We start from the raw sequence: 18,243 nt of genomic DNA, 5'->3' as shown, positions 1-18,243 counted from the left end.
CAAATCTCACCAATTCAGCAAATAAGGTAACACGTGATTATTATTAAAAGATATTCACTTGAATGAAACTATTCAGTGACAGCCATCGGAAGCAAAAAGGTACAGTGCTGTTTGTTTGACAATATACAACCATACAATAGTTGTATTATAATAATTTAAAAAGTAACCAAGCAGCTTTAATGAATAATAAAGTAACTGAAGGCTGAAAAATGTGAGGAAATAGCTACATATTTGCATATGCACAGGTTGGTATGACGCATTAAAGTGTGTACAAGCAGTGCAATTTGAAAGGTACGATATATTATTACCAATATTCTAATTATTTTCTGAGACACGTTTTTGCGCATGCGTGAAAAAGAGAGAGAGGAGGGGGCTCCAGCACCCCGGTTGAGCAGCGGGTGCTGCACGGCAGTAGTGTTTGGGGGACCTCTGAGGAAACACGCACAGGAGCTCGGAGGTTCGCTGTGTGGGGAAAATGAGACTGCATTGTGGATAAATGGCGAAGTTTAAGATGAAAGTCGGCCATATTTGGCTGTTTTTGTTTTTGTTTTTGCGCTCACCAAGTAAGTGTCTTGTTGCTGATGTTGTCGCTTTGCATGTTAACCCATGTTAACTGTAGCTGCAGATACATGTGCTTATAAATGCAAACATTGCCATTTGTTAGTGAACATATTGCATAGTTTACTGCTGTTTTCTGTCGAAAATCTTCTTATCCACTTTAACTCCAATATAAGCTTATGATGGCATTTTCTGTAAAATAGAACAGAACACTTATTGTGATGATGACTTTATTTATTGACACCATCCTGAACCTGTTCCTACAAAATACAGCACTATACATGTAATATTAATAAGTAAAAAAAAAGTATAATCTTTACCTATGACCCATTCTTGCATTGTATTTTTTAGTATAGTTGGTTTGATATATATTTTAATACATATTTTGCACCTACCCATTGTGCTCTATGCTACTGGTATAATATGCCAGTGTAATTAGGCTTACATTTCGTAGCCCAGCATCCCTCAATCACCACCGATCTGTTCCTAATGTTACAATTCCTCTCTTCTAGGTGTTTTGGGTTTCAGTGAGTTATCTTTCATCACTGAGCCCAGTGATGTGACTGTTCTACCAAAGGACCCTGCTGTCTTGGACTGTCAAGCTCATGGGCAGCCTCCGGTCATCATCAAATGGCTGAAAAACGGCGTTCGTTTAGCCGAAAGTGAGCACATCCAGTTTTTACCCAATGGGTCATTGTATATACCAAAGATAAAGCATACCAAGGAGGAGTCGGATGAAGGATTCTACCAGTGCCTCTCAAAGAACAAATTTGGAGCTATCCTCAGCCAAAGATCACGCCTGACTATCGCAAGTAAGTATGTCCTGGCGGTATCTAGTTTGTGGTATCATACATAAGGATGGCAAGTTCATGGGTTATTAATCTGTAAACGTGAAGAAAATCCTCAGAATTGAGTCTATAACTTTCAGTGCAGTCATCGTTTCAAATGAGAAGTTTTAATAACATACATACACCCCAAAAATAATAAAACATCAACCTTAGTTCTATTTGGATCATTGCATTATCTCTACAGGCTCTGTGTCATTGCTGAATGGTCCGCTACACAGAGGAATCTCTGAAAGGCCGTTTGCCTTTTAGGCTTTGTTTGGCGTGCCCCTCACTGATCCAAAAGAAAAGGCTAGGTTTTGGGCACATTTGTTTGCGCACATATCAGTGGACAGGGCAGCTGTGTCCATTCAACAGGCCTTATCCAGCATGCATGCTGCTCATTGGTAGAGGAGGTATATCCCTCACTTGTGTCAAGGAAGCTGGCAAAGAAATATACTGATGTTGACATTGAGTCCAGGAAGTAGAGGGGAACTTTTTCTTCAGTGTTTTGTCATGTTTGTTGATAAAAAAAAATAATAATTTATCCCAATTTTACAGGAAATTATTGTGTAAAAGTTCATATTTACTATGCTGATGCATTTATGGTTGTTGTCAAGTCTGTTACAGAGAATGACTATGTCATTATATTTACCAAAAAAAAAGCGCACATAAACCTACCAAAGGTCCAAGTTTATGAGAAGGGGTGAAAGGTTTTGGTCATCTGTAGGCTGGTGGTGGAGGATGGGCCTCTGTCTCCGCTCTCCTTCTGTCCAGAGGTCCTTGGGTTCAGAGGTCAACAGGGAAGGGCTTTGTGATGTCACAGGCCTGATGTGACTGGGATGGCCTGCTCCTCTCGCTCCCAGGACACCATCCCTTTCACTGGGGCGACCCCTGTGTTGCTCCGTCAGGCAGAAGCCTTTTGTTGAATCTGAGCCAGTTTTACTAATGAATGAACATGTTTAAAACTGCGCAGTGAGTGATGTTGGCCTTCTAAAAACATCCAGAGACGTTTTTTTCGAGCGGTCTTGTCACACATGTAACAATTTTGTTATATTTATTTGGTTGACACAGGCTGGCAGAATTATCTAATGCAGGGGTCTCAAACTCAATTTACTTGGGGGCCACTGGAGCTAGGGTCTGGGTGAGACTGGGCCACATCAGGTTTTCCCCCCCAAAAAAAAACGCATTTATTAAAAACAGAAAAATATACAAACTTTTTCAGTGCTTTGATTCCGATTTTCTACAATAAAAGCTCTGATAAAACATTCCACTGTTCTCAAATATCTTACTTTTTATTTGTATGCACAAAATAAGATGAAAAATAAACAAATCAAGAATAAAGAAAATCAATCAATCAGAAATAAATAAATAAAATAATAATAATAGTAAAACAGCAAATAATAAAAACTTAAGAAACCACATATAGTTGGTGGGTAGACAAATTATTTTTTTCAGATTAAAATTAACAAAGCATTATTAGAGCCCTGTAGACATGACAAAACACGACTATAGTCACATTTATACTCTTTTTATTTACAACATATTGCGCAACTGCAGGGTCTTGAGACACATGCTAACTCGCAAACTAGAGATCTAGCGACCTAAACGGTAGCCTCCAAGTTATTTCCTTTAAACTTAAAAAAGCCAAACACTTACCACTTCCACACGGATAGGGAGGATAACTATTAACAGTTATTTAACCTTTAACATGAACATTAATCAAACGTACAAATTTTTTCTGGGTACATGATACCATACAGCATCCATATCAAACTTGCGCGGGCCACACTAACATTAAACTTTCATATCAAGGCGGGGGCCTCAAACGAGTGTTCTGCGGGCCACATTTGGCCCGTGGGCCGCATGTGTTTGAGACCCCTGTCTTAAAATAAAGATAAATAAATAAAGTTGTACTACTACAAAAACATATATTCATAACATTCAGCACAAGAATAACAAGCTTACATTTTTTAATTCAAATTGGAGGCAATATTGCAAGTTTGGATATAATCAATGGACATGGGCTTGAAGTCAACTCTGACCTCTTTAAAGAAACCTTTGTGCTGTTTGACCCAGACATTGATTTGCTCCTTATAACAGAAGCAAGCATATTAGTGTGCTCAGACCCTGCCCATCATCTACATCACTGATGCTGTGTTTGCATGACGAAAACACCATTTATTTGTAAACAGACGCATGGAAGTTCAAGGCCCAAATATACTGCTGGTAATCAGTTGCTTTTCATTCTCAAGTTGTCATCCATCCCACAGATATTTCCTTTGGAAAAATTAAGGCCAAAAAAAACATCAACGCGGTTCAAGTGATCTGCCGCGTACAGTATCATTTAAACAAGCTTCTCTTTGTGCATTATAGATGAGATGAGGTTGTAAATTACAGCATTGCTGTTTAATTTTGACTTCCCAAAGCTGAGTGTTCAGTGGGGAGAAGGGGGTATTGATTTTCTTTAACACAATATTGACTTGTTTCCTGTTAGTGCAAGGGGGAAGGGCACCTTAATGAGTGAAGGTCATTGGTAATACTTAAAGAGGGCCCTTCACATAAATGCAGATTAGGGTTTTGTGTGTGTGTGTGTGTGTTAGAAATTATTGGCATGACTCACATGGAACACAGAGTGACTAAGCACAATGTGTATATGGATCCAAACATTAGCAAATGTATTCATTCATTCATTTTCTACCGCTTATCCTGCTGGAGCCTATCCCAGCTGTCTTCGGGCGAGAGGCGGGGTACACCCTGGACTGGTCGCCAGTCAATCACAGGGCACATATAGACAAACAACCATTCACACTCACATTCATACCTAATTGTAATACGCCAATTAACCTAGCATGTTTTTGGAATGTGGGAGGAAACCTGGAGTACACGGAGAAAACCCACGCATGCACGGGGAGAACATGCAAACTCCACACTGAGATGGCCGAGGGTGGAATCTAACTCGGGTCTCCGAGCTGTGTGGCCTGTGCGCTAACCACTCGTCAATTAGAAAATTTAACATAATCGTATTTATAGTACACAGGAGTTCAGTGTTTGCTTGACTGTTAGTTATGTGATGTTTTCCATCCATTGATTTGTTTTGATCCATAACTATAAATCTTTCCACAATTGATCCACTGATTGGACCAGCTGCTCAACTCCAGGACTGGCAGCTTTTTTGCGCAATAGCAAGATAATCACAGTTCAATTTCTGCCGTAGACGCCATCAACATCAAGGCTTTGCATGTCGTATAATACAAATGTATAAAATATTTTCTATTGCATTTCCCTGCAGGTATTTCAGAGTTTGTGTTGCACCCATTGCCTACGGAGGTGACGGAGGGCTCCGTGGCCCGATTCTCATGTGCAGTCACCTCCAGACCTCCCGCCACAGTCACCTGGGAGTTCAACCAAAGCACATTACCTCTTCAGACTGACAGGTAATTTTATATTAGTTGTGAGTCCTTCATCACCGATCATACCTGTGCTGTATGGTAGAGATGGGGAATCAAATTTGTGACTCAGGTTCAAGTCATACTTAAGTCACACACAGAGGGTGTTTTGTGTTTTGTTTTGGGACTCGAGAACATCTGGGCAGGGGGGTTAATGTTGTCTAACATAACCCATGATTGATTAAGGTGGCTCCATGTCGTGTAGAAATACCATATGTATTAAGCACTTATTTGACCTCAGTGTTTGACCTCTTTTATTTGTGTGTAGAATCACAGTTTTGCCCAATGGAGTCCTTCAGATCCACAGTGTACAACTGAAGGATGCTGGCCAGTATCGATGTGTCGCAACGAACATTGGCAGCCGACTGAAGAGTCGCGAGGCAACGCTGAGAGTCGTTCAAAGTGAGCATTCATTGTTGACACTACTACTATACTGAGAACAGCTCATTTATTTCACATTTTCTTTCCTTTCCTTCAAGGTGTGGGTGCTGAAACCCATAGGAGACCCAGAATCATAGCTGGACCTCAGAACATGACAGTTTCACTCCATCAAACTGTAGTGCTAGAGTGCTTAGCAACTGGAAACCCCTGGCCCATCATCTCCTGGAGCCGTGCTGATAGTAAACCAATTGATGTATATAAAGCCAAAGTGCTGGGAAATGGGAACTTGGTTATTACAGATGTCAAATCCAAGCACAGTGGAGTCTACCTCTGCAGGGCCACCACCCCTGGAACCCGCAACTACACTATAGCTGCTGCCAACCTGACAGTTCAAGGTACTGTACTGTCATCAATCATATTGAAGCATATTCAACTTTTTTTAATCTATGGTGTGCCACGTTTTCAGTGCCGCCATCTATTATTGAGAGGCCTGAGAGTCAGACCCGTCCCAGGGCTGGTACTGCTCGCTTCATGTGCCAAGCGGAAGGAGTACCTACACCTCGCATCCGCTGGCTAAAGAATGGTGAAGAGGTTCACTTAAATGGCCGCATTAAGATGTACAACAGGTATTAATTATGGACAAGACACAAATACGCCAAATAAGCTGTCTAAAAGACCTGTTCTGATCATGTTTTTTTCCCATGTTTCACAGTAAATTGGTCATCACTCAGATCATCCCTGAAGATGACGCTATCTATCAGTGCATGGCAGAGAGTGAACAGGGCTCAGTGCTGTCCTTAGCTCGCCTCATTGTTGTGATGTCAGAAGACAGGCCCAGTGCTCCGAGGAACATCCATGCTGAGACCATCTCAAGCTCGGCCATCTTACTAGCATGGGAGAGGCCACTATTCAATGCAGAAAGAGTCATAGCCTACTCCATCCATTACATGAAGGCTGAAGGTGAGATGTTTTCCTGGCTGTTTCGTATTATTACAGATGATAGCGAATCAAAATAATATGTGTTATTGTCTCATATGTGATCAGCTGTCCTTGGTGTGTTAATCTGTTGTTGTTGGACAGAGCAGAGGTCAAGGAGTGCATAGAAATAGCAACCTCACCTAACAACAAGCTTAGAAACTATTGCGCATACTCTCTCTTAAAGGAACAGGATACCTTTTTAAAAGCTAACCTTGTTATGAAGAGTGTTGAGAGTTGTGAGTAGTTTAACTGTATCAGAAGGGTAGTATATTATTATGAAACAATATTTCTTATATACGGAGAATTCTTTCTAATATTATGTCTACTTTTAGCTAGTTAATTCATAAGCCGGGCTGCACGGCGCACAAGTGGTTAGCGCGCAGACCTCACAGCTAGGAGGACCAGGGTTAAATCCCACCCTCGGCCATCTCTGTGTGGAGTTTGCATGTTCTCCCGGGTTTCTACGGGTACTCCGGTTTCCTCCCACATTCCAAAAACATGCTAGGTTAATTGGCGACTCCAAATTGTCCATAGGTATGAATGTGAGTGTGAATGGTTGTTTGTCTATATGTGCCCTGTGATTGGCTGGCGACCAGTCCAGGGTGTACCCTGCCTCTCGCCCAAAGACAGCTGGGATAGGCTCCAGCACCCCCGCGACCCTCGTGAGGAAAAGCGGTAGAAAATGAATGAGAATGAATGAATGAGTTTGATGTGATTACTGGACCTTAGATTGTAAGCAGAGTGAGAAAGATGTAAGAGGGAAGAGAAATGGAAAGGCGTGATGCCAAGTATGGTTTTGTAGATGAGCAGAAGTCTACAAGACGGAGAAGTCTTTCTAATATTATGTCTATTTTTATTTACCTAGCTAGTGAATTTATAAGCCAGATAGTATATTGTCTTCCCTAACCTGCTCTCTGATCCCTCCTGCATGTCAGGTCTAAACAATGAGGAATACCAAGTTGTTATTGGCAACGACACAACCAGTTACATTATCGATGATCTGGAGCCGGCTCGAAATTACACCTTCTACATTGTGGCTTACATGCCGATGGGAGCCAGTCGTATGTCCGATCAAGTCAGTCAACACACACTGGAGGATGGTAAGCTTTGAGACTCCCAGCATTCCTTGTAGTAAATCACTTTGGCAGTTTAGTTAAGGTGAATGTACGTAAATCCTGTGTGTACACAGCACCTTTTCAGTGGAAATGGGGGAAGGGCATTCGTTGTTTTTTTTACCATAGCTGCAACGTTTTCTAGTTTAACTTTATTATTTAGCTCTTAATAGGAAATATAATACAGCTATGTGTTATTTTTCAGTGCCTCTGCGTACACCGGAGCTACATTTGATAAGCCACAACTCAACAGACATCCGGGTGAGCTGGCAGCAGCTTCCCTCCAAGTTGAGCCGCGGGCGGGTGTCAGCATACAGGCTGTCCTATCGAACAGCCGCAGACAGCGCAGTGATATCAGTGGAGCTACCGCAGAACAGCACTGAGTACCTGTTGGAGGGTCTCCAGCCCGACACCATCTACCTGTTCCGTATGGCTGCAGCCACCCGTGTGGGCTGGTGTGAGCCTTCAGCGTGGACATCCCACCGTACACCTAAGACCTCCAGCCACAAAGGTAAAACAAGCAGAAAGTACAGAGAGGTCATCTCAATTGGGTTGAGGTCAGGACTCTCTAGTTCTTCCATGTGAAAATCATCTTGCTACTGTATATAGGGTATATTTAAGGACCTTGAGTAAAAGCCCTCCCCACAAAGTTGGGAGCATATCATTACTTATAATTAAAGGGACCAACCTTGGATTGATGAATTAATAATTTTAAAGTTATATGTATATGCTTTAGTCCAGGGGTCTCAAACTCAATTTACTTGGGGGCCACTGGAGCTAAGGTCTGGGCAAGGCTGGGCCGCATCAGCCCCCCCCCCCCCCCCCCAAAAAAAATTTTTTTTTAATTAATTTATTAAATTTATTAAAAACAGAAAAATATACAAACTTTTTCAGTGCTTTGGTTCCGATTTTCTACTAGAAAAGCTCTGATAAAACATTCCACTGTTCTCAAATATATAAAAAAAGATATTTTATGCACAAAATAAGATGAAAAATAAACAAATCAAGAATAAAGAAAATCAATCAATTAGTAATAAATAAATATAATAATAATAATAAAACGGCAAATAATAAAAACTTAAGAAACCACATATAGTTGGCGGGTAGACAAATAATTTTTTTCAGATTAAAATGAACAAAGCATTATTAGAGCCCTGTAGACATGACAAAACACGACTATAATCACATTTATACTCTTTTTATTTACAACATATTGCGCAATTGCAGGGTCTTGAGACACATGCTAACTCGCAAACTAGAGAGCTAGCGACCTAAACGGTAGCCTTCAAGTTATTTCCTTTAAACTTAAATAGCCAAAAACTTACCACTTCCACAGGGATAGGGAGGATAACTATTAACAGTTATTTAACCTTTAACATGAACATTAATCAAACGTAATAATTTTTTTCTGGGTACATGATACCATACAGCATCCATATCAAACTTGCGCGGGCCACACTAACATTAAACTTTCATTTCAAGGCGGGGGCCTCAAACTAGTGTCCTGCGGGCCACATTTGGCCCGCGGGCCGCGTGTTTGAGACCCCTGCTTTAGTCCATATATTGCCTATGATAGAGACATTTAATTTTTTTGCTCCTGCATTGAGGCCATCTTATGTGCAGAGTTGGTTCTTGGAGCCTTGGAGTTATTGTCCAGCAGTCTTTTGTGTTGGTTCCTCAGAAACCTTTGCCCTCTGCTGTCAGTGATGTAAGAGCCGCCTCAGTCACGGGTCATAAAGAGAGTGTGGGGAAAAGAATAGCCTTTTTTTCGTAAAATCCTGCTGTTTTCTGCACAGCTTTTTTTTCCCCCCGCAGTGGACTATAATAAATGATCAACTCCTCAATGCCATTTTCCCTCTATGCTTATCAAACACATCTAAAGTAGTTTGTGCACCACCCCAACTAGGTTTAGTATTGTTTTGTGATATTCCGAGTGTGAAAGTGTATTGATCTCATGCCTGCTGTCTTTCCCGGTTCAGTTCCCTCAGCCCCAATTTGTCAACTTGAGCCGCTTAACTGCACTTCCATTGTGGCACACTGGCAAACCGCCCCAGAGTCTGAGGCTGTCTTTGGCTACCGCTTGCGTTACCATGAGGAAAACCAACCCGAGCAGCCCGTCATCCAGCTGCAGGCTCAGACTTACACCTACACCATCAGTGGTCTTGGTAAGATGATAGTGGACTATGTTGATAACATTAACATACGTCTGTTGAGTGGGCAGTTGGTCCCTGCATTTGCATTCTCACCCTGGACTGAGATCAATGTGGGCTGACCTCTTCAGTTTGCATGCAGTATTGAGTAGGATCAGCCTCCTAGGTTAGAGGTCAGGGTCCAGATGTCCCTCCCACCACGGTTTTCTCATCCAGTGGCTTGCATAATTACCCCTGGCTATTGTGTTGTGTTCAAGGCCAGACCTGCCTTACCAGATACTCCCCCCTCTTTTTTTTTTAGCTGGACTTCGAAACACACAAAACAGCCCCTCGAGATTGGCCAGAATCGGACAGGACGGCTGACCTCTAACCATGAGACAGCAGTCTTGCATTAGTCTCCTGCCCCCCAATGCTTGTCTATGCTGTCCATGTAAATAACCTACAATAATCAGTATGCATAGAGCTGTGTTGCACTGCTTAAAACTAATAATAATATCACTCAGCAAAGTGTTTTCTTAATATGGTGCAATAGAAACAGCACATATTTCACATTTTCCATTTAAAAAGGCTCAATGTTGAGCTCTGCTTGCTTCTATTGGTAATGAAAATGATTGATAGTCAGCCTGCTGTGGTTGGTCATAGATTCTACAACAACAACGCACAACTTTTTTTGGATCTTTGCTCCAAGTTGAAGGCTATCACCCAAGGACAACAGAGGAACAAACCAAGGAACAAAAGAGCCCCCCCATCCCTTTCTATCCCAAAGTTCTGCTCCCAGATTCCGTCTGTTCTATCTTGGCCTGACCCAGTGACCCAAGTCAAACCCCCCCCTTGTCCCATGGGCTTTGGCTCCCAGCAGCTGAAGGTTGCCCCCACGGCCCAGCCCCCACACAACAGGGGCCTGGACACCCCCCCCGCCTTGCATGGTCAATATCCATAGACTGACCTTTCACACGGGAGGCACAAAACTAATCTTAACACTCCCTAAAGATGGCCTGATTTAGGAGCTGAAGCCATGGTAGCTGTTTAGGATGAAATGCAAAATGTATAATTTCATGTTAACTTGTTTTTTGGTCAGATTTGAATATTTATGCCAAAAATGTTTTTTAATGCTTATTGTTGTTATTATTTTACATTGAACTGTAATCTGATGTTTATAAAGGCATACAGTATATTCACATTGACCATACTAATATTTCTAATATTTCCCATGTCATGGGACAGCACATGATAAATTAGAAACTGGGGTGACACAGACGACCGTCATCCAATAATGGCAACGATTTTGCATTGGTTTGTTATTGCTTTTGTTATTGGCAGCAACAAATGGAAAATGTGTCATTTGTGTCCCAGATCCGAGGAGGAGATATCGTGTCAAGATCCTAGCCTTCAGTCAGCTAGGAGATGGCTATGAGACGGACCAAGCCATCAGTACTCCTGGATGTGTGTGTAAGTACATTACAAGTTTTTTATTTTAATATTTTAGGACACAACCTGATTATTTTTTCACATTTCTTCACATTATTTTTTTTTAACAGCTGCTAGGGACCAAATGGCAGCAACCCCTCCACCTCCGGATCATGTGACTGTTTCGGCCAACAGTTCCTCTGAAGTGTCCTTACGTTGGAAACACCCCACGTTCACGTCTGGGAAGGCTGTCAGCTACACTGTCCGCTACACGATTGTTGGAACACACAATGCTTCGGCTTTACGCTACTTGCAAACGTAAGCTAATGTTCCAAAATATTAAGATATAAGTCTTTGTGTCTTGCGATGTACAGTATTGGACATCGCTTTACATTTGAATCAGTGTGAATTTTTCCATTTTAATAGTTTATACTACTTTGAAATGACTATATTTAATTGGAATGTTCCGATCAGGGCTGCATGGCTGACAAGTGGTTAGCGCATAGGCCTCACAGCTAGGAGACCCGAGTTAAATTCCACTCTCGGCCATCTCTGTGTGGAGTTAGCATGTTCTCCCCGTGCATGCGTGGGTTTTCTCCGGGTACTCCGGTTTCCTCCCACATTCCAAAAACATGCTAGGTTAATTGGCCACTCCAAATTGTCCATAGGTATGAATGTGAGTGTGAATGGTTGTTTGTCTATATGTGCCCTGTGATTGGCTGGCGACCAGTCCAGGGTGTACCCCGCCTCTCGCCCAAAGACAGCTGGGATAGGCTCCAGCACCCCCGCGACCCGAGTAGATAAGCTGTAGAAAAAGAAAGAATTAATAAATTTTTCAGAGTGTGAAACTTTATCACTCAGACGGCAGACATGCTTATTCTGAATGCTGCAGTGGGGGCGGAAACCCAGATGGGGTTTTAAAGCAAGTATCAGCCAATGTTGATACTGTTCTTTTTCACTTATATTGTCCGATACCGATCAGTGGCCGATCGATACGAGCGCCCTTAACTTACTTAACTTACACTGTAATATTGAAGGAGTCGGATTGGTAAGAATTGTGTTTGTTTTCCACAGTACCAAAGAAAATGTGACGGTGCAAAATTTAGATCCAAATACTCGCTACGAGTTTGTGGTGCGTCTCCATGTGGATCAGATGTCAAGTCCTTGGAGCCCTGCGGTTTATCATCACACACTACCAGCAGGTGATCAATTGATACATTATACTGTGTCATTTATTGATGTTTTCTTTTCCTTGTTTTATACCCAGAATGCCATTCACAAGACCACAGCTTTGCATGCAACTGTAAATGAATGTTTATCGTGTTCTTTGTCTGCAGCACCCAGACGGCCGCCCACAGGACTGAGAGTAACTCTGATTGAAGAAGACACAGCCTTGGTGTCCTGGAAGGAGCCCACTGAGTCCAATGTGGTGGTTACGCACTACACCATACTTTATGCTTCCCAGACGTCTTGGATGGCTGGACGCTGGCAAATAATTCAAAGAGAGGGTGAGCTAGGCAGAAGACACTACATGATACATAGTTTGGATATATATCTATATTGTAGAACAGGGGTCTCAAACTCAATTTCCCTGGGGGCCACCGGAGCTAGGTTCTGGGTGAAGCCGGGCCGCATCAGGTTTTCAAAAAAAAAAACCCAAAACGCATTTATTAAAAACTGGAAAAAAAAAATAAAAAAACTATCTTCAATGCTTTTGCTTCTGCTATAGCCTACACTTTTTCAGTACTTTGGTTCCGGTTTTCCACACCAAAATATCTGATAGAACATTCCACTGTTCTCAAATATCTTAATTTTTATTTTTCTATACACAAAATAAGATAAAAAAATAAATAAACAAATTAAGAATAAAGACAATAAATCAATCAATCAGTAATAAATAAGTAAAATAATAATAAAACAGCAAATAATGTAATAAACGTAAGAAACCACATACAGTTGGTAGAGAAATTATTTTTTTCAGATTCAAATGTACAGTATTAACAGTTATTTAACCTTTAACATGAACATTAATGAAACTTAATCATTTTACCCAATTAGCAAGTTAGCATAGTACTCAGTTCCATCTGGGAGCAGCGCAACATGTATTTTCCGTTTTATTCCAAATCATTTCCTGCATTTATTTGTACCCAGCGTCATAAACCTTTAGCTTCATTGCTAATCCAAAGCAAAACAGGGTGGGGTAACAGGGTAGGGTAACAGTATTGGCGGGGCAAAATCATGTTAATTGTGTCCGATGCGTCACACAGCTTTAAGCTGTTATTTTAACATTAAACTTTGGTATCAAGGTGGGGGCCTCAAACTAGCGAGTTTGAGACCCCTGTTGTAGAATATAATAATTTCATAGTATGATTTTATATTATGTACTATATAGAAAATTTTGAGCATGGCTGTGTGGTGTAGCGACCCCAGGATGCAGAGATGAGGACCCAATTGCAGGTAAAAATATATTTAATGATGCTATGCAGCAGAACAACACACTAGCATGTCCAACAGAAAAAACGACAATGACCCAACAACTAAAGGAGCGCGCACCTGAACTAAATAGGCATCACAAATAATGGGAAACAGGTGCAGGAGATAATGGAAAGCAACTGAAAACAGAACAGAACAACACAGGAAGTTCATACAAAATAAGGGCATGAACCAGGAACTGAGAAAAAGAGGAAAACTAAGAGCTGTCATGAGGGAGTGAAGCCCAATCGTGACAAATATAAGTACTACCAACGCCCACAGGATCATATTTATTATATCCAGTATCCTTATTGTCTGCTTCTACTCATTGCAGGAAGTCATACAATGGCTCTTCTGGAGAAGCTGGAACCAGGAAATGTCTACATGGTGAAGATCTCTGCCTCCAACCAAGTGGGTGATGGCCCTTTCTCAGACGTCGTTGAGCTGGCTATGAAGCGAGGAAATGCCCAACACAGCAAGAAGGCCTGGCACTCGCATAGTTTTCAGCACACAGTTGGTGAGTACATTATATATATATATATATATATATATACGATTATTTCATCCAACAGTATTGTATTGTATTGTATTTAAACAGTAATTAATAGTGTGTAACACTGTAAATCAGGGGTCTCAAACTCAATTTACTTGGGGGCCACTGGAGCTAGGGTCTGGGCGAGACTGGGCTGCATCAGGTTTTCCAAAAAAAAAAAAAAAAAACGCATTTATTAAAAACAGAAAAATGAATAAACTTTGCTTTGGTTTTGATTTTCTACAAGAACAGCTCTGATAAAACATTCCACTGTTCTCAAATATCTTACTTTTTATTTTTCTACACAAAATAAGATGAAAAATAAATAAACAAATCAAGAATAAAGAAAATCAATCAATCAGTAATAAATAAATATTATTATAATAATAAAACGGCAAATAATAAAAACTTAAGAAACCACATATAGTTGGTGGGTAGACAAATTATTTTTTTCAGATTAAAATTAACAAAGCATTATTAGAGCCCTGTAGACATGACAAAACACGACTATAGTCACATTTATACTTTTTTTATTTACAACATATTGCGCAACTGCAGGGTCTTGAGACACATGCTAATTCGCAAACTAGAGAGCTAGCGACCTAAACGGTAGCCTTCAAGTTATTAAACTTGAATAGCCAAAGACTTACCACTTCCACACGGATAGGGAGGATAACTATTAACAGTTATTTAACCTTTAACATGAACATTAATCAAACGTAATAATTTTTTCTGGGTACATGATACCATACAGCATCCATATCAAACTTACGCGGGGCGCACTAACATAAAACTTTCATATCAAGGTGGGGGCCTCAAACTAGTGTCCTGCGGGCCACATTTGGGCCGCGTGTTTGAGACCCCTGCTGTAAATGAACACATGGAGCAGCCTTATTCATTCCTGTCTATATTCTGTACTTTAAATTGATGTTTTATTTTTTTCAGTCTTCTCTGATGGTCTGTACCACATTGACCAAAGATCCATGACCGGGATCATTGTTGGAGTGAGCATTGCCTTGGCCTGTATTGTAATGTGTGCCTTAATCCTCATCAGTAAAGGCAGACCAAGGTACTTATTGTTGCTATCATCACATGAGACTCACTCAAAACTCTCATTATCACTAACTGGCATTTTTATTTCATATTGTATTTTCTAGAAAATCCTCCAGCAACAAAGCCATTCCCGAGACTCCTGGTCAAGGTTTGTCTTTGCATCACGAGTGCCATGTTGAGAACGCCGATGCCCTCATCCCCATGATGAGTACTCGCTTCATAGACGCCAAGGTCAGATGAGTTACTCGCAAGTGTCTGAAGAGCTTTTTATTTCAAGACTAGAATGAGTCTGATGTACTTTTACATGTTTTTCAGAATTCTAATATTGTGATAAACGGTGCGGGGCCTCCAATGAGCAAGAGGTGGCTACTCTGCAATAAAGACATCAGCACTCCTATTGAGAATAATGTAAGGAATGTGACATAACTTGCCCACATTATACTTTTTAAGTCTCAGGGGTCCCACAGTAATGTATTGGATGTGTGTTGGTCAAAATCTAGCCTTGAAAGTGCTTTTGATACGGACTATTGTGTTTCTGTTATTTTAATTCCAATGAACTTTGTTTGTCCATGCCTGTCTTGGAGAGCATGTAGCTCCAAGACGCGATATTGTGCACTTGATCCACTTTTTCTATAGAATATATATAGTGTAACTCTGTACCATCATAATGGATGCCATGTATCAAACTAACATGAAGTAGTGGGACACAAACAGGAGTATAGCTACATATGCGAGCTACAGAGCATGACACGACAGTTATCCTGTTTGACCATCTGAAGGTGGAGTCCAGACTTCATTTTAAGATGTGTAGCGAAGCCTCAGTGATGTTATGGGGGTATACATATGCTCATAAAAACCATTTGAGTGCCTTTCAAAAGCAGAGCAAGATTTAGTACTCGTAAATTAGCTCCAGGCTGCACGGCGGTCGAGTGGTTAGCGTGCAGACCTAGGAGACCAGGGTTCAATCCCACCCTCGGCCATCTCTGTGTGGAGTTTGCATGTTCTCCCCGTGCATGCGTGGGTTTTCTCCGGGTACTCCGGTTTCCTCCCACATTCCAAAAACATGCTAGGTTAATTATCGACTCCAAATTGTCCATAGGTATGAATGTGAGTGTGAATGGTTGTTTGTGCCCTGTGATTGGCTGGCGACCAGTCCAGCTGAATGAATGAATGAAATTAGCTCCAGGGACATTATTAGCATAATTTGTGATAAATTATGTTTTTTCTGCAGGTTGAAGGGAGAGTCAGCTTATATGAGGCTGGCAAAACTATTCTGAGGTATGAGGAGCATCTAAGGTCTGCACCATCGTCCCAGGAGACCAACTTTGGACCCTTCCACGCAGAGAGCTCTCAAGGCAGCGATGGTAGCCAAGAAACAGGAGACTCCGGGCACTACTCCAATGAGGAGAGCAACGAAGAGATGAGCAATCCATCTACCAACCAAAGCTCCAGACCTGAATCTTTCGGACCGTGTGATGACGCCTCCACGGTCGAGATGAAGCCGTCTTTTCAAGTGGAAAACGAGCAAATATGTCTTTCACTCCAACTTTCAGCGTCTGACACTGCCCGGTCGTGCCGCACCTCTGATGGTAGCTAGCACTCGACTCAGGATTGACCAGTTCTACCCCCTTTTGGTTATTTCCTGCGGCACAAGGAGACATGAAGTCAGCTGCTGTGAAGGAGGAAATGAGCTTTATCTTCAGATCTACCTCAGGATTTTGTATGAATGTCGATTACAGCATTTTATTTCCTTTTTTTTTCTACCTGTTGGTCTTTGTGGCATCATCTGTCCTAAACCAAAGCTCACCCATGATGAATGTTTTAAATACTGTGATACATGTTTGTTGAATTTAATAGTTTTTTCTTTTCCACTGGACCTTAGCGGGTGTTTGATTGTCTACCTCATTTGTTCTTTCTAAATAACTACCTCCCTCCCAATACTTTGTGTGAAATCACATCGTTGCCGCTTCTTGTTGCTTCTGTTGGGGTAGTTTTAATTTTTGCATTTTGTTCCCATTGCTTTTTTTTTTTTAAATATGTGTCAAAAACCAAGTGCATTAGATACTGTCAAACTTTGTTTGAGATGTAGGACATTTTTAGTGCACTGAATTCAAAGCTTTAACATGGCCTTAAATACTGAAAGGGCTTTGCATATACGCTGTCCAAAGACATGAATATTTCTACCCAAAGAGTTTTTGATATTAAGCAACCAAAAATGTAATGGATGTACATGACAAGGGCACACTGTTCTGTGCCATTGATGTGCATTTTTTCTCTGAATGGTGGTTACAGTGCTTTTAGTCAGTGTGAACTTTATTGGCGATTTTGTCTGGTGAAAGCTTTAGCTCAAGTCTCGGTGGCTTGGGTTCTGTTTGCCTTCTAGACCATTGCTCAGCGCAGCGGTGACGCCGATGCTATTATCCAAAGAGTTGTCTGCTTCCTCAAAAATGGGTGTGGCTTTTCATTTAGTTGATCCTTGGCATATTGAGGGGGACACTATTGATCTACTGTGTCCTGTCAGTGATAAATGATGTGGTTTATTCTTGGTGCACACATCATCTAATCACTGCTCCCCCAATGTTTTTGTTCTCTATGCCGCTGTGATATTTGTTGTCCAGGTGTGACAATAAGGATTCTGACTATCAAAATGGAAGCCCAATGTGTGAAGAGCAACATAATCAATTTTTATATCTTTGTAATAGAAATGATCTCAACCAAAGAAGCTTTATGTCTCTAATTTAGTCATTTTCTTTGGGTTCATTGAAACAATTTGCATTGTGATTTCCGTAGAAATACATTTTACATTCATCTTTTTTTGAAAGCTTGAGATGTGAAAGCTGATCTGCTGTCTTGAGATATCACCTTCATGAGAATTTCATAATTTAGTATGTGGTAATTACATGTCACAGTTTCTGTGTGACATTTATTTTAAGTTAATATTGCTGCTGTCATGCTCAGAGTTTGTTATAAATTACAAATGATGACGTGAATGCTACAGAACATTTTGCTAACTTTGCTTAGGTGCCAAATGTAGATTTATAGTATGTAGTCTTGACTGTCTTAATTTAAATTGTTTTTTTTTGTCATGCTCTTGAATACCAAAATGCATATTTTAATCCAAAGTGTGCAACAAAACAAAGATTTTATGGGTTGGAATGTTGCAAATGAATTTTTGATACTCTCAAGATGATCACAAATGATAATAAATAAAATTGTTCTTGGAAAAATACCATATGGTTTCAATGTGTCTGCTTCACTTATATATCACTTATATATATATTATATATCACTCATATATGTGTGGCTCAAACAGCATGCATTGCAATA

At 40.8% G+C, this 18,243-nt stretch overlaps 1 protein-coding gene across 1 annotated transcript; it reads left to right on the top strand.

The window, feature by feature from the left end:
* The first annotated feature begins 416 nt into the window (after positions 1-416).
* On the top strand, positions 417-18,057 carry LOC131130936 (protogenin B-like). The gene is made up of 19 exons (XM_058075113.1): positions 417-563; positions 1,071-1,370; positions 4,675-4,819; positions 5,100-5,233; positions 5,311-5,607; positions 5,679-5,838; positions 5,925-6,172; positions 7,126-7,290; positions 7,508-7,813; positions 9,282-9,467; positions 10,806-10,901; positions 10,991-11,177; positions 11,934-12,061; positions 12,197-12,367; positions 13,666-13,848; positions 14,809-14,932; positions 15,021-15,147; positions 15,232-15,324; positions 16,148-18,057. The coding sequence occupies exons 1-19, from the start codon at positions 497-499 to the stop codon at positions 16,511-16,513; spliced, it is 3,483 nt and encodes a 1,160-aa protein (XP_057931096.1). The 5' UTR covers positions 417-496; the 3' UTR covers positions 16,514-18,057.
* The last annotated feature ends 186 nt before the right edge of the window (positions 18,058-18,243 follow it).

The sequence above is a fragment of the Doryrhamphus excisus genome, chromosome 6 (assembly GCF_030265055.1).
Source record: "Doryrhamphus excisus isolate RoL2022-K1 chromosome 6, RoL_Dexc_1.0, whole genome shotgun sequence".
Taxonomy (NCBI): Eukaryota; Metazoa; Chordata; class Actinopteri; order Syngnathiformes; family Syngnathidae; genus Doryrhamphus; species Doryrhamphus excisus.
This window is presented reverse-complemented; position numbering and strand designations above follow the sequence as displayed.

Bases quoted from the DNA above. Each gene is read 5' to 3' on its own strand.
- LOC131130936 (XM_058075113.1), top strand. From the start codon at position 497: ATGGCGAAGTTTAAGATGAAAGTCGGCCATATTTGGCTGTTTTTGTTT. The intron at 5,839-5,924 runs GTATTAATTATG...CATGTTTCACAG, and splicing joins CGCATTAAGATGTACAACAG to TAAATTGGTCATCACTCAGA. The intron at 12,368-13,665 runs GTGAGCTAGGCA...TACTCATTGCAG, and splicing joins GCAAATAATTCAAAGAGAGG to GAAGTCATACAATGGCTCTT.